Source organism: Oncorhynchus gorbuscha, linkage group LG16 (assembly GCF_021184085.1).
Source record: "Oncorhynchus gorbuscha isolate QuinsamMale2020 ecotype Even-year linkage group LG16, OgorEven_v1.0, whole genome shotgun sequence".
In the NCBI taxonomy this organism is placed as follows: Eukaryota; Metazoa; Chordata; class Actinopteri; order Salmoniformes; family Salmonidae; genus Oncorhynchus; species Oncorhynchus gorbuscha.
In genome coordinates this window covers 41,431,606-41,448,133 of record NC_060188.1, presented here as the reverse complement: position 1 = coordinate 41,448,133, position 16,528 = coordinate 41,431,606, and the positions used below count along the sequence as shown (strand labels likewise).

The window sequence follows — 16,528 nt, the reverse complement described above, 5'->3', positions numbered from 1 at the left end:
AATCCACCTGTCTAAATGCAAGCGAGAGAAAAATAATTCCCATGTTCACATGCCTGATAATAATGACTGATAATGACAGGTAATGGTTGATAATGACAGCCATTATCATCTATAGCCAAGGTAGGAGCACAGCTAAGTCACACTTTTTAACACATGCTAGTTAACTAGGCTCACGTCTTGGTAGTTGGTCAGATTCTCCATAGCAGCCTCTTCAAAGTCCCAAGTACAGTGACTTGCGAAAGTATTCATCCCCCTTGGCATTTTTACTATTTTGTTACCCTAGAACCTGGAATTAAAATATATTTTGGGGGGATTTATATAATTTTATTTGTACAAAACGCCTACCTCTTTGAAGATGCAAAATATTTTTTATTGGGGAAACAAACAAGAAATAAGACAAAAAAAACGGAAACGTTGAGTGTGCATAACTATTCACCCCCCAAAGTCAATACTTTGTAGAGCCAGCTTTTGCAGCAATACAGCTGCAAGTTTCTTGGGGTATGTCTCTATAAGCTTGGCACATCTAGCCACCGGGATTTTTGTCCATTCGTCAAGGCAAAACTGCTCCATCTCCTTCAAGTTGGATGGGTTCCGCTGGTGTACAGCAATCTTTCAGTCAAACCACAGATTCTCAATTGGACTGAGGTCAGGGCTTTGACTAGGCCATTCCAGGACATTTAAATATTTCCCCTTAAACCACTCAAGTGTTGCTTTAGCAGTATGCTAAAGGGTCATTGTCCAGCTGGAAGGTGAACCTCTGTCCCAGACTCAAAACTGGAAGACTGAAACAGGTTTCCCTCAAGAATTTCCCTGTATTTTGCATTATCCATCATTCCTTCAATTCTGACAAGCTTCCCAGTCCCTGCCGATGAAAACCTTCCCCACAGCATAATGCTGCCACCACCATGTGTCATTGTGGGGATGGCATTCTCAGGGTGATGAGAGGTGTTGGATTTGCGTCATAGCGTTTTTCTTGGTGGCCAAAAATCTCTCATCACCCTGAGTACCTTCTTCCATATGTTTGGAGAGTCTCCCACATGCCTTTTGGTGAACACCAAGCGTGTTAGCTTATTGTCTGACCACTCTTCTGTAAAGCCCAGCTGTGTGGAGTGTATGGCTTAAAGTGGTACTATGGACAGATACTCCAATCTCCGCTGTTGGAGCATTGCAGCTCCTTCAGGGTTATCTTTGGTCTCTTTGTTGCCTCGGATTAATACCCTCCTTGCCTGGTCCATTAGTTTTGGTGGGCAGCCCTCTCTTGGCAGGTTTGTTGTGGTGCCATACTCTTTCCATTTTTTAGCAATGGATTTAAATAGTGCTTCGTGGGATGTTCAGAGTATCTGATATTTTTTTATAATCCAACCCTGATCTGTACTTCTCCACAACTTTGTCCCTGGCCTGTTTGGAGAGCTCCTTGGTCTTCATGGTGCAACTTGCTTGTTGGTGCCCATTGCTTAGTGGTGTTGCAGACTCTGGAGCCTTACAGAATATGTATATATACAGTTGAATTCGGAAGTTTACATACACTTAGGTTGGAGTCATTAAAACTCATTTTTCAACCACTCTACAAATATCTTGTTAACCTCTCTGGGATATGTGGGATGGTAGCGTCCCACTTGGCCAAAAGCCAAAGAAAATGCAGAGCGCCAAATTAAAATAAATTCCTAAAAAATCAAACTTTCATGAAATCACACATGTAAGATACCAAATTAGAGCTACAAGTGTTGTGAATCCAGCCAACATGTCAGATTTCAAAAAGGCTTTTCGGCGAAAGCAAACGATGCTATTATCTGAGGATAGAACCTCCATAAACAAAAGAGAAAAAACATATTTCAACCCTGCACGGCGTGAAACAAAACGCAGAAATAAAAATATAAATCATGCCTTACCTTTGACGAGCTTCTTCTGTTGGCACTCCAATATGTCCCATAAACATCACAAATGGTCTTTTTGTTCAATTAATTCCGTCCATATATATCCAAAATGTCCATTTATTTGGCACGTTTGATCCAGAAAAACACTGGTTCCAACTTGCGCAACGTGACTACAAAATATCTCAAAGGTAACCTGTAGACTTTACATTTCAAACTACTTTTGTAATACAACTTTAGGTATTTTTTAAAGTTAATAATTGAGAAAATTGAAGACGGAATGATCCGTGGTCAATACAGAAAGAAAAAAAAACTGAAGCTAGTTTTCTGGTCATGCGCCTCTATCAAACAGTACACATGAAGTGACCCTTGTTCAAGATGGCCATACTTCTTCATTACACAAAGGAATAAACTCTACCAATTTCTAAAGACTGATGACATCCAGTGGAAGCGGTAGGAACTGCAAGCAAGTTCCTTAGAAATCTGGATTCCCAAGGAAACCCCATTGAAAAGAGAGTGACCTCAAAAAAATAAATATTTGAATGGTTTGTCCTCGGGGTTGCGCCTGCTACATAAGTTCTGTTATACTCACAGACATGATTCAAACTATTTTAGAAACTGCAGAGTGTGTTCTATCCGAATATACTAATAATATGCATATCTTATCTTCTGGGGATGAGTAGCAAGAATTTGGGCATGCTTTTCATCCAAAATTCCAAATACTGCCCCCTTATCTTAGAGAAGTTAACAAACTATAGTATTGGCAAGTCGGTTAGGACATCTAATTTGTGCATGACAAGTAATTTTTCCAACAATTGTTTACAGTGAATTATAAGTGAAATAATCTGTCTGTATCACAATTCCAGTGGGTCAGAAGTTTACATACACTAAGTTGACTGTGCCTTTAAACAGCTTGGAAAATTCCAGAATATGATGTCATGGTAGAAGCTTCTGATAGTAAGGCTAATTGACATCATTTGAGTTAATTGGAGGTGTACATGTGGATGTATTTCAAGGCCTATCTTCAAACACAGTGCCTCTTTGCTTGACATCATGGGAAAATCAAAAGAAATAAGCCAAGACCTCTGAAAAACAATTGGAGGTGGAGGTCATTAGAAGTGCAGGCCTACAATTGTAGACCTCCACAAGTCTGGTTCATCCTTGAGAGCAATTTCCAAATTACCACGTTCATCTGTACAAACAATAGTATGCAAGTATTAACACCATAGGACTACGCAGCCAGCCGTCATACCGCTCAGGAAGGAGACGCATTCTGTCTCCTAGAGATTAACGTACTTTGGTGTCAAAAGTGCAAATCAATCCCAGAACAACAGCAAAGGACTTTGTGCTGGAGATGCTGGAGGAAATAGGTACAAAACTATCTATATCCACAGTAAAATAAGTCCTATATCGACATAACCTGAAAGGCCGCTCAGCAAGGAAGAAGCCACTGCTCCAAAACAGCCATAAAAAAGCCAGACTATGGTTTGCAACTCCACATGGGGACAAATATTGTACTGTTTGGAGAAATGTCCTCTGGTCTGATGAAACAAAAATAGAACTGTTTGGCCATTGGTCAGGAAGTTAAAGCTTGGTCGCAAATGGGTCTTCCTGTTATGCAGGTGAATGAGGACCCAAAAGCGACTTGGCGAAAACAGAGTCTTTAATCCAGTAAAGTAAATCTACAATCATAAAGCATAATTCCACTCGTAATGACGAGAACCGACTGGAGACTCGATCATAACTGCAGGTTGCCTCGGGAAGGCACTTGAACGTAGCAGACTCAGACACCTGCTCACCACGCAGCATCTGAGGGAAACACGACACGACAGGGCGATACACAGACACAGCACGGTGAACAATAGACAAGGATCCGACAGGGCAGAAACGGAAAACAAGGGGAGAAATAGGGACTCTAATCAGGGAAAAAGATAGGGAACAGGTGTGGGAAGACTAAATGATTGATTAGGGGAATAGGAACAGCTGGGAGCAGGAACGGAACGATAGAGAGAAGAGAGAGAGGAAGAGAGAGAGAAAAAGGGGAACGAACCTAAAAAGACCAGCAGGGGGAAAACGAACAGAGGGAAAAGCAAAATGACAAGACAATCTAAGACAAAACATGACACTTCCAAATGGATAATGACCCCAAGCATACTTCCAAAGTTGTGGCAAAATGGTTAGGGACAACAAAGTCAAGGTATTGGAGTGGCCATCACAAAGCCCCAACCTCAATCCTATAGAACATTTGTGGGCAGAACTGAAAAGGTGTGTGCGAGCAAGGAGGCCTACAAACCTGACTCAGTTACACCAACTCTGTCAGGAGGAATGGGCCAAAATTCCACCAACTTATTGTGGGAAGCTTGTGGAAGGCTACCTGAAATGTTTGACCCAAGTTAAACAATATAAATGCAATGCTAGCAAGTACTAATTGAGTGCATGTAAGCTTCTGAACCACTGGGAATGTGATGAAAGAAATAAAAGCTGAACGAAATAATTATCTCTACTATTATTCTGACATTTCACATTCTTAAAATAAAGTGGTGATCCTAACTGACCTAAGACAGGGAATTTTTACTATGATTAAATGTCATTTATTGTGAAAAACCGAGTTTAAATGTATTTGGCTAAGGTGTATGTAAACTTCCAACTTCAACTGTATACTGAGATCATGTGACAGATCATGTGACATTTAGTTTGCATATTGGTGGACTTTGTTTAACTAATTATGACTTCTGAAGGCAATTGGTTGCACCAGATCATATTTAGGGGCTTCATAGCAAAGGGGGTGAATACATGTTTTTTTCACTTCACCAATTTGGACTATTTTGTGTTTGTCCATTAGATTAAAAATCCATTTAAATTGCAGGTTATAATGCAACAAAACGGGAAAAATGCCAAGGGGGATGAATATTTTGCAAGGCACTGTAGGACCAACAAGAGGTACACCAAAGGTTTTAGTGGCCCCCAATACTAACAGTGTGTGCAACACTAGTCACAAGTCACATGACTGTAATGGGCAAGCAGGTGGACCTCTGGTGCTGCACTGTATAATGATACTCCTGCCACACACACTGTACTGTACAGTGGATATGACAGCCTGCACTTCTAATGAGACATGACAGGCCTTTTTGAGCAGAGCAGACAAGTGGGAGCCTCCAACCATTAGAAGTCAAGTTGGTAAGGTCCTGTTGAGTCTGCAGTGTGAACTTACTGCCATTGGTGCTCGGGACATTAATATGTATGCTCCAGTTTAACTGTGGAATACCCCTCTTGATCCGTCTAATTAAAAGCAGAATGCAATTGTTAACTTATGTGGCAATAACGTGGCCACTTACATACACCAAGGGTGCCCCAAAAAATGATGAATGTTTGATGATTTAGTTCATGTGTGACATCATATGTGACTGACAATTGTATTAACCCAGTGTTTCTAAATCCAGCCAATCAAATAAAAGATGCAGACAAAGTGAAAAAGCAATTAGGTGTTACAGTATGGTCCTAGAAGGACAAAACACAACAGCCACATGTGTCTGTGTGTCCAGAAAGACTGTCAATACCTTGTTCTATAAGATTAATACAAAAAAAAAAGTTGTAGGATGAGAGTGAGGGTCGAGATGGAAACACAGGATGACCTCATTTGCTTTCAAACAGATTTCAAGAATAGTGTGTGCTGGAATCTCCAACCAACGCAATTAATCCACTAAGGCAAAATGATTAAAAACACTAACATTTCCAATCTGAACCGCAATTGCCTTTTTAAATGGAACCTGCCGCCATTTGTTTCATTAACTTTAATAATGAAAGAGGGCGTGCTGCATGTACATGGAAGAGGTTTATCGCTTTATTGCAAAGTTACTGAAATTAAAAATGAGCATATCAAAGCTCAGAGGCAGCCATTAAGACAATTACTGGCTGACTAAACATGACAAAGCTCCCCTTAGCTTGTGACTCATTTGTGTAATGGAGGAGATGGTCATGTGACATGGCCCGCCACATGTCTCGTCGCTGGTAAAAATCAACATGGCAGCGTTATGGGTTGTAACAGACAGGAACTCCCCACCCACTCACTTAAGCTGCCACATAAAGTGTACAGTGTACAAAACATTAGGAACACCTGCTATTTCCATAACATAAGACTGACGAAGTGAATCTAGGTGAAAGCTATGATCCCTTATTGATGTCACTTGTTAAATCCATGTCAATCAGTGTAGATGGGAAGGAGACAGGTTAAAGAAGGATTTTTAAGCCGTGAGACAATTGAGACATGGATTGTGTATGTGTGCCATTGGGAGGGTGAATGTGCAAGACAAAATATTGAAATGTCTTTGATTGGGGTATGGTACAGTAGTTGGTGCCAGGAGCACCAGTTTGTGTCAAAAATTGCAACGCTGCTTGGTTTTTCACACTCTATAGTTTCCAGTGTGTATCAAGAATGGTCCACCACCCAAAGGACATCCAGCCAACTGGACACAACTGTAGAAAGCATTGGAGTCAACATGGCCAGCATCCCTATGGAACGCTTTTCACACCTTGTAGTCCCTGCCCCAACGAATTGAGGCTGCGCTGATGGAAAAATGGTGTGCAGCTCAATGTTAGTAAGGTGTTCCTAATGTTTTGTACACTCAGTGTATCCAGTAATAATACACTTCACTAGAATTAATTAGGTAAGGCGCAGAGGGTAATCTTCAATATTGTCATACCGAACATGCAAGAGCCTCACTGTAAAAAAAAGGTAATATACCAGTATGTGGAGGGTAATATAACCACAGAGATTATTACGTAACAGAGACCCATAATTGACTCTCCCCTGAGTTTCACATACTGAGGAAGTCAGCAAATTGGTTTCAATTTCACTTTTCAATTAATGTATGAGTCCAGTGTCTTTTCGACACAATCAGCAAAATAGTTTTCCCTGAGTCAAACACAGAGTATGCGGAACAGAAGTTCCCCTGAGAACCATGTCTGGAATACACAGAGGCAGTGGGCCATTCTTGTTCTATCATCACCAAGGCTCCTGAGAATACACACTCCAGAGAGTATTGACATCAAGACCACTGTCGTTTGTTGATCACAACATCACTAGAAAACAACAGTGCCTAGAGCAGCCACAGACCTTGGAGAGCGAGATGTAAGCGCGTGAAATGATCTAAAACGTTTGTCGTCTCCACGCCAGTCATGTTCATCAGCCACACATCCAGAAAGGCAAGGAACCAATTCTCACCATTACCATCACCACCGCCATCATCAAGATGTCCTTCACATTTTGCATTGATAGTCAACTCATTATTAGCATACAAATAAACAATCTAATTGATGTTCTACTTTCTTAGTAAATGTTATATTAGGCGTATGACTGGATATACAATTGATCCCAAACTCTACAGGGACGTACATAATGAATTATGTAGAAGGCAGGGTGTGTTGCTGTTGATTTCTGGTGTCTAACCACACTCTCTTGTGAATTCCCTCCACAGGTACTTGGTCCCTGAATGATGCATGAACCGAGCATATGCAATGTATACAAAGCCAGTGGGTCTGCCTGTGTCTGTACTCTGTTTGTTCATGGGCCCAGAGCAGTTAGTTCCCATGGCTGTCAGTTGGAACAGGCAGGTTAAATAGGTCAAAGGCTTTTGAGTGAAAGGGACCCAAGAGACCATTACAGGGCAACTGAACGGAAAATGAAACAATTTGCCATGTAACAGGCCACATGGCAAAGCCTGACTAATGAAAAAAAAAAAAAAAAAAAATCCAGGAAATGTAATTCATGGCAGTTTCGGTTTTTGCATGTTGCAGTATAAAGGATTACTTCGTATTATTACGACTTTCAACAGCCGTAGGTGAAAAATGTATGTCATGTCTCAGGCAAGGTTACCTGCTAATCACATGAATAATGTTAATCGAATAGATTAAGGGGGAAAGAAGCCAAATCTATTTGGCCTTTCTGTGAAACTGCTCTTCTACTTACGTGTTCATTTCTAAAAGACACTGCTTGACAAACTATTAGCTATACACTAGCCTGTGAAGATCGGGATTTGCTCGCTTAGTCACGTCAATGAGCCAGGATTTGAAAGGATGGCTTCGTGAGATTGTATATATGTGTGTCATATTTCCAGGGCACAGACTCGCCCAGCCAGGATGGATGATCCAGCATCAACATGCATGGCATCAATTATTTCATTGTATCTCAAATCTATTAAAATTACAAGATTGGTTTCCCCGCCATACATAGCACTTTACAACAGCATCTAGTTTGAAATGTCTTCTACATCCCTTAGGGAGATAACATATATTGCATTTTGTCCAGTACTTAGCGCTGTCATTTCTCAGGGGAAAATTTCACACACATTACTGCGCTAAGCTAGTTAATATATGCTAACTAACCTTAGGGGAATATTAACTTTGCATTCTTAAAGGTTAGGCATTAACTCAGAATGTTTGGAACCAGAGACAACATGCAACCTTTAGAAGGAGAGGCAGACGCTTACAGTCATCCACCATCCCCTTCCACAATGCCCTAGCAAAACCAACAGTGCTCACTATTGTCCCTAGAGGTCCTTTCCACGTCATCTCCCGATGTCCCCAGACATGGATGTACGTCAAATACTGACTAGTCCTGTGCTGGTGCTGGTCAAAGTTAAATGGAATGGGGGGTGTGGTATATTGTATATCTTAACTGTATGCCCACATTCAGATATAGATCTCTCTGTTCAATATCACTTACCCTTCCATTTCATGACCAGTTGTCTGGGACAGGGATGTTGTCTCGATGTGCCAAATAGTAGGCAGGTTCTCTGCATTTGAGGCTACTAAGCCCATTAAACTGGCCCGCGAGATTATTGATATGTTTAGCAAGCTCAGACTCCGTGACATCAGGTAAGAACTCGTGTGTCTCTGCTACTCTGTCAGAGCCTCTCTTTCGGACAGGTTCATGTTCGTTTTCTTCTTTGTCAATGTACCGCTTCAGTGTCATTCAGTCTATGTCTTCATCCATTACTGCTGCTCAAATGGACGTCTTCCCTTCTCTCACTTCCTTGGCTACTCTCTCAAGAACCTGTTTTAAGTGTGTATACACGGGGCACAATACTATCTGCTCTGTAACAATAGAAATGCACTTGAGTTCATGTGCATGACACATTGCTAAAATACTATGCGTATGAGACTGACAAAACTGACAAAACGTATTCATTATTTGTATGGGGTATGGTGGACATTGGCTCAACATACCCCAATGGCCATAACGTCAACTTACCGCAAGACAAACATTTTGACTACATTAGCCCACAGAGTTAGAAATATGCACTTTCATACTAAGTTTAGGACATCATACTGTAGCTTATATTGTACATAACTGATGTACGAAACAATCTTATAACGATCTACTTTGGTTTAGATACAAGCATCATGAAACCTAGGGGACACTGGGGTAAATTAAGCCATTTTCTATATTCGGTATCACCCCATCAAGGGAAATATAGTATTATTTCTAAGAAATATATCTACATATACACTGAGTGTATAAAACATTAAGAACCCCTGCTCTTTTCATGACATAGACTGACCAGGTGAATCCAGGTGAAAGCTCTGATCCCATATGTATATAAATAGTTAAATCCAGGTCAATCAGTGTAGATGAAGGGGAGGAGACAGGTTAAAGAAGGATTTTTAAGCCTCGAGACAATTGAGACATTGTGTATGTGTGCCATTCAGATTGTGAATGGATTTAAGTGCCTTTGAACGAGGTATGGTACCAGGTGCCAGGCACACCAATTTCAGTGTGTCAAGAACTGCAATGCAGCTGGGTTTTTCACACTCAACAGTTTCCTGTGTGTATCAAGAATGATACACCATCCAAAGGACCTTCATCCATGTTGACACAACTGTGGGAAGCATTGGAGTCAACATGGGCCAGCATCCCTGTGGAAAGCGTCCATGTCCCGATGAATTGAGGCTGTTCTGAGAGCAAAAGGGGATGCAACTCAATATTAGGAAGGAATTCCTAATGTTTTGTACACTCAGTGTATTTCAGGATGTTGTGTATCCCTGGAAATAATCAGTTACAGTTTTGAAAACATAGCTTGTCCAAAGAAATTAACATCACAGTTTTGAATACATAGCTTGTCAAGGGACAAAGTGGTCTCTTGGCACAACTTAGGGGTAAATTGGGGTAAATTGAGCCAATGGGACAGGGTAAGTTGAGGGACCTCCAAATGTCTGTACTGAATGAAATATTACCCCTATCTTTTTAAAACCATGTCTATCGTGATTTCCCAAACACAATTCAAAACAATCACAATCACTCTTTCTATTTGAATCATTTTAAGCATAGTTTAACACATAGTTGAACACCTAACAAATGCTTTGTAACAATTTGTCATTTTTTAAACATAGGCCAGGACCTGGTGTTACCTCATATCCCAGCGATAAGGCCTTGCATTACACCTGGGTAGAAAACACCTCAATTTGCTCAACTTGCTATTGGCTCAACAATTGGCTCAACTTTACCTCTTGAGCAATGTCTCGATTTATCCTAAGACAAACATTTAGACTATATTAGCCCACACAGCTACAAGGATGCACTATCATGCTAGATGTAGGACCTCATATTGAACATTATAAAGAACCCAACTGATGTATAGAACAATCTGTAAATGACCTACTTTGGTTTAGATACCAGAATCATGGAAACTCTAACACAATATATTCATTTGATTTGGTTTCTTCCTTTACCGACTGCATGAAATGATGACCTCTTCCTAAATACTTGCTGACATGATTCATGTTTTGTATGGTTGCTTAGAAACAATGGGTGGCTCAATTAACCCTTTGGTTCAACTTAACCCACTCTCCCCTTTCAGCTTCATGTGTCATCTCAGGAACACTCAGACTACAATATTTGAAACTTATTGCAATAAATGTGTCCAACTATGCCAACATAAACACGCCTTGGGTAGATTTTGCTCCACGTTGTATCTCTCAATCACTTAATCATACAGTATAGTAATCCTTTGATACAGCACAGTCTGTTCTTCACAGTTTCCTACAGATATGTCTGTGATATCTTGATCTCCACAGCTGCCATGAATCGACTGTGTTGAGTTTCAAAATGGATGGCTCTGCATTCTGAGCACCTTCTCCAGCAATCAATAAGCTCCTCTTGACCTTTGTCTACATCAATAATGGTATTTCTGATTTTTGGAATAGGAGAAGAAGTTTGTCTCATCCTCAACACAGAGTATTTCTTTCACTGAGGACTCTGTTGGCATAGCTTTTACAATAAAATGGCTCATTCAACAGTAATATTACTCAACTAGGAAGAAAGGAAAGAAAGAAAGAAAGAAAGAAAGAAAGAAAGAAAGAAAGAAAGAAAGAAAGAAAGAAAGAAAGAAAGAAAGAAAGAAAGAAAGAAAGAAGAAAGAAAGAAATAGAGAAAGAAACGAGTTTAAATTTAGGAAAACACTGCAGTAGATTCTATGATGAAAAAAAGATGAACTAGCTGCATGGAGTTGAAGTTGCTCTATTTCATTTCTACTATGAGTGTGTCTATCTCTGAATCATATGAACCCCAAGCAACATTAGGTGCATGACCTTCCCTCCAACCTAATGGACACTGCCTCTCCAAATAGCAGGTTGTTAATGTTAGGACACTTTCTCGCGCACCAGGCCTGATGCCAAGGGTTTACTTCGCCCAGCCTCACATCTAACCTTTTCTCTCCTCCCAGGGCTCTGGATGGAAAACATCCAGGAGCAGAAGACCTTTTCGGGGAATGTGCATTCAAACACAGGCCCATTATATACCTGGCACGCTGGATCAACATACGTTACGTGACTCAGTAACCACGGCGAATTCAAACCAGAGGACAGACGGCACCTGGGGCCTTTGTTCCACAGACCAAGCACATCACCACGGAGCTCCCTTCCCTGGCTCTAATGACTTAACATTGGCCGAGGCAGGTAGAGGAGCTGCTAAAGACATGGAGCTGCTGGAGTACAGTGGAGGAGTGGTGGGAGAGGATGAGTTTGTCGGTAGACTTAAAAAACGTCACCCTCACTCAGCCTCTTGTTAAAAGGGGTCCATTAGGAAACACTACTGTCCCATCCCCTCCTTCCAGTCCACTATGTGGGCTTCTCTGGGGAAGTAGTGAGGCTTATTCATTCAACCAACTATGTGGCCTGAATCTAAACAGAAGAAGAAACCATCCGTATCCCATCGATGATTTTAAGAGGAGCTAAAAGTTTGGGGGAGCTGAGATAAAAGAGGAGGCACCACAGAGTAGTGATGGGGGGAAAATGTATACAGTTACATATTGCGGTACTATTTCTGACAATATTATACTGATCATTTGACTCAAAGTATTGATTTAAAAAATATATTATAAAAAAATATATTTTTTGGGGGGGGATGAGCACAATCCCTCTCCTATTTCTACTTCCGGCTTTGTGGATTAGCGCAATGTGATAATAGTCGCTGAGCATATTTGTTGAAAACATTAACGGTCAAATTATTATCTAAAACATTAACCCAGGTGGAGACTAAACATGCCGACGCATAACGAAGGCCAACGTCTTGTCGTCACATAGGGGGTCGTCCACATTGCCACAGGCAGCTGCCTGCCATGACGTAACCTTCAGGTCACGGTGCGTTGGCCACTCGCTTTGTGGCTACACAGTGAAAAGCACTGTTTAATCTGGATGAAGGCACGCAGGAGTCAGAGCCAGACAAATCGAAATGCGGAGGGCACTAGACCAGTGATCTATGTGTTTACTCTCTCTGGCTTTCCTTCTGACATCATACAAATGCATGCTAATATGGCTGACAGGGGCAACTTCCACGAGTAACATCTTGTAAATCATACATCTTCTTTCATGCAATAAAACCAACTGGCATTACAGTTGGTGTGGGGGATGACTATGATGACAACAGTTTAAACTAAAGCCTATGGGTATTTGTGCCAAAAACAGTCAATTGTGTGCTCTTAACCTCGTATCATGATGAGTCCCATTAACACTGGAAAACATAATTTCAACAACCAGTAGAGTTGAAATGTACCTGAGCAAAGCTAGTCCTTTGTATGTGTCTGCTATTTCATCACAAATGCAGTCATTGTACGCGAACTCAGCAGTAATCTAAATACATGCATTAATAATATTATTTATAATAATAATAGCAGTTTCAGTGTCATGTAAAAAAAAGGCCTTATTGGTCTACGACAATGGAAGTGTTTTCTCGTAACACGTGTCAAATCTGAGAAATGACAACACAACTGAGAACACACTAATAGCAGAGATTAGCAGAGATATTGATATGACCGGAAGCATAGCCACGGATTTCTATCCAAAACATACCCAAGGGTTTGGTGGAGGGACCTTTCCTCTCAGTCAAAGCCTGGAAAACCTGTCACCCTTCACATTGATGTGCAGTTCTGACTAAGTAGCACTAGGGGATGCTCTTGCATGAAGCAAAACTTGTCTCCAGCAGTATGCACTTCGTAAATTCCTTGAAACATTAGTATTTCCAGGCTACCACTACATGTAAACACATTACAAAGACTCAAACCACCTTGTTCACTCTTCTCAAACACAGGTAAGTGACATGTCAACCAACCCCTTGTGTTCATCCCATAAGGCAGGAGCTTCCATAATCAACGGACATAAATTGAAATTCAGGTTACAACCTGAAACATGTTTTCAGAAAACATTCACAGTTGTGAAACTCTGTTATGCGTGGATTAGCAACAACATTGTAGGCCTACAGGTGTGAATTTAAAAACGTCGATAGTCATAGTAAAATGGGTTGTTGCCAATGAGATGACTTCTGAAGGTTTTGGGATTGTTCCTACCCTATTATGCAAGCAATCACCATAGGCGCATTGACAATATCCAGCAGATCAAAGCAGAAGACGAACTATTTTTGATAGCATCGGTTAGACTGGTAGCCTATTCCGTGCAGTGCGCTGGGGGGGGGGTTCCTTTGGGAAAGACCGTGCATGGAATATCAGAGCAATACCCACACATCATTAGGAGAGGGTGATAATCGAGTACTTACCATATTGACTTCAGATACCATGTCTATGCTGGCTATGTCTATATTCATCCCCACTCCCACAGGGGGACCTGCAACAAATCAACAAAACGGACCGTAATGTTAACCATTTCATTATTTTGGGGGGTTTAATAAAAGGAATACCATAAACCACAAATGTGTGATAACGCTTTGAATTATAGCAACTGCGTACCATCAACACTCGATAGCAATCATTTATTGACTTGCTGTCAGCCAGATAACACGAAACAATATGGACATTTAAATAAAAAAACAGGTGTGCACGGTGCCTTTGATGTCCATCGCGAAACACAGTGCATGGTGTTTATTTGGTCGAAGTGATTCCGAGGAAATTGAAAGTGTGTGCCTATGTCGATCGCTTTTACACCTGATTAGAGAGATGAGCGCGTTCGTAAGGTAGCCTCGGCAAGACACAAATCGCCGAGATAACACTGGGTTGGGGAATTGAAAATCACGTTTCATGACACTACAGTCAAACTGTGTATCGTCGATTGAGCCTACAATGTAAAATCCCCTTCTGGTATTGTGTTATAAAGTGTTCCTAAATCCGTGTCGTTTAGCACATGTGGAACGAGGTGGCCAAATGTATCTATAGGCTACCTGGACAACCGGTGGGTAAACTATGTGCGTTTAACTTTTATAAAATGAGAAGGGATTTGCGCGATCCACCCAATTAGAGCAACAACTGGGTGTTATAGGGCTGACAACAGAAACGTCAATTAGAGTTTGTATTAAATGATTTCAATTACCTCCGAAATCCGGCCTCAAGCGAATGTCATATCCTTTCAACAGTCTATCCACCGTTTCTTTTACGATTGACATATTGCTAGGGTCATTGACACTAGAGAAAGAGAAGGAATACGTTATCATTTTTACAGGCTTCTGAAGGTATTATTTGACTGTTTTCTACAGTTTTTCTACAGTACAGTGTAAATCACAGACATACAAAATGAAGAGCATCTAAACTGACCACTTACCTTTGCGCACAGACCACTGCCACTATTACAGGAAAGGTCCAAACCCCAAAGTAGCTCATTTTTCTTATTCTCAACACCGCCATAGTTTTGATATGATTTTGGATTTCAGTGAAGACAGAAGAGATCCAACTTATTCTGGCCAGTGCAGTAATTCCAGTGTGGGACGCATGCGCATTTCTTACCACAACATCAAGAAGCAGTGGCTGCTGATGCTGGTGGTAGAGCAATTTCCCTGCCAGAGAAAATGTTTTAATGGGCAAGTGAAGCCTACAAGTTAGTTAGAGGCAAACGGATGGATCTCACTCGCCCTTCATGATTTTCTAAAACATGTGAAACAAACGTAATATAGATAACACGTTACGTTCTTATTTTCCGTTCATATCGATGTTTTATTCCACTTTGAAGGAATGTTTAAAAACTAAAACATTAGCAATTAGGATGAGGTGTTGCATCGGCTACTTTTTATCTAACATCAATGTATGCTTCAACAGATTTGTGGTTGTTGCATGCTTCGACAGAACATTGGGAGGCACAACTATTTAACTGTGTGTGTGAGTGTGTGTACATAATATGCGCGCACTCTGAGCTGTAGCTTCACATGTTATCTTATCTTTCGCCTCACGTTTTCTCTCTTTTACGGGCGAGAGGAAGAGAACGTTTGTAGCTACAGCTCAGAGTGCGCGTGATCCAGGATGTTTTGAGGCGCAGAATGATGAGCGGTAATAGCTAATAATCGGATTATTTGTTAGTGGTGCGTTTAGAGGGGCAGGGCAGCGACGGAACATATGGAATTGATCAATATTCAGAATATGTATACCTAGATTGAAATCATTCGAACACAACATGTATAGGCTATATAAACCTATAATGTCAGAGCATTCGTGAAATAGTCGACGCCAGTTTGTAATTAGAAATTAGGCTACCCATGCGCTGGGCTGGAGGTGCTCGCTCGCTTGCGCTCTCTCTCTCTCTCTTTGAAGGTGGGATGCTCCACAAAGTTTTTATGACATGACTCAACTTCCCAATCAATTTCACACATTGCACCTCTCCTACGGGTTCGGGGTTTTGACCCAAACTTACATAGGCGTGTTCAAATTGGTTTCATTACCACTCGCTGTTGCTCTTGCGTCAATAATGCGCCTCGAGGCCGATAGAATACATGAACAATAGCAAGTATGCTATACATTTCGAATAAAGCGCTACCCACTCCTGAAACTGACATATGCCACTTTGTAAAAGTGGACAAGCGTTGGTGGAATACAAATGCAATGGCGCACGGCACTGGGCAGAGAGCGCACGAGACCCCTGGACAATAGTCACAATTAATCAACATCCCTCTCATCTGTCATTCCTTAACAACCCACAATTGAGATGTGGATCATTGAGCTATTAGCTGCCACATGTGTAGACCTACATCAACATGATATTAGTGGATATTATTGGACAATTGAATGTTGAAGTCCCCTCTTGGGGTATATTTTGTTTCATATCGGTTTACTTGTAGCCTGGTTACTTGATTTTCTATGCATGAGATTATGTTTTTGGAAAGTAGCTGAGTAACCCAGTTTTTCTGAGATTGTAATTAGACCATGTAGAGAGAGAGAAACTCATCCCTCAGT

General features: G+C 41.1%; 1 protein-coding gene across 1 annotated transcript in view; it reads right to left on the bottom strand.

Annotated features, from left to right (window-relative positions):
- Positions 1-15,048, bottom strand: part of LOC124000155 (gamma-aminobutyric acid receptor subunit beta-2) — a 90,857-nt gene extending 75,809 nt beyond the window's left edge. Inside the window, exons 1-3 of the mRNA XM_046306335.1 lie at positions 14,910-15,048; positions 14,682-14,773; positions 13,915-13,982 (exon numbers count right to left, since the gene is read on the bottom strand). Coding sequence (XP_046162291.1) covers positions 13,915-13,982; positions 14,682-14,773; positions 14,910-14,992 — 243 coding nt within the window. The 5' untranslated portion in view covers positions 14,993-15,048. The remainder of the gene's footprint in view (positions 1-13,914; positions 13,983-14,681; positions 14,774-14,909) is intronic.
- Positions 15,049-16,528: the final 1,480 nt, after the last annotated feature.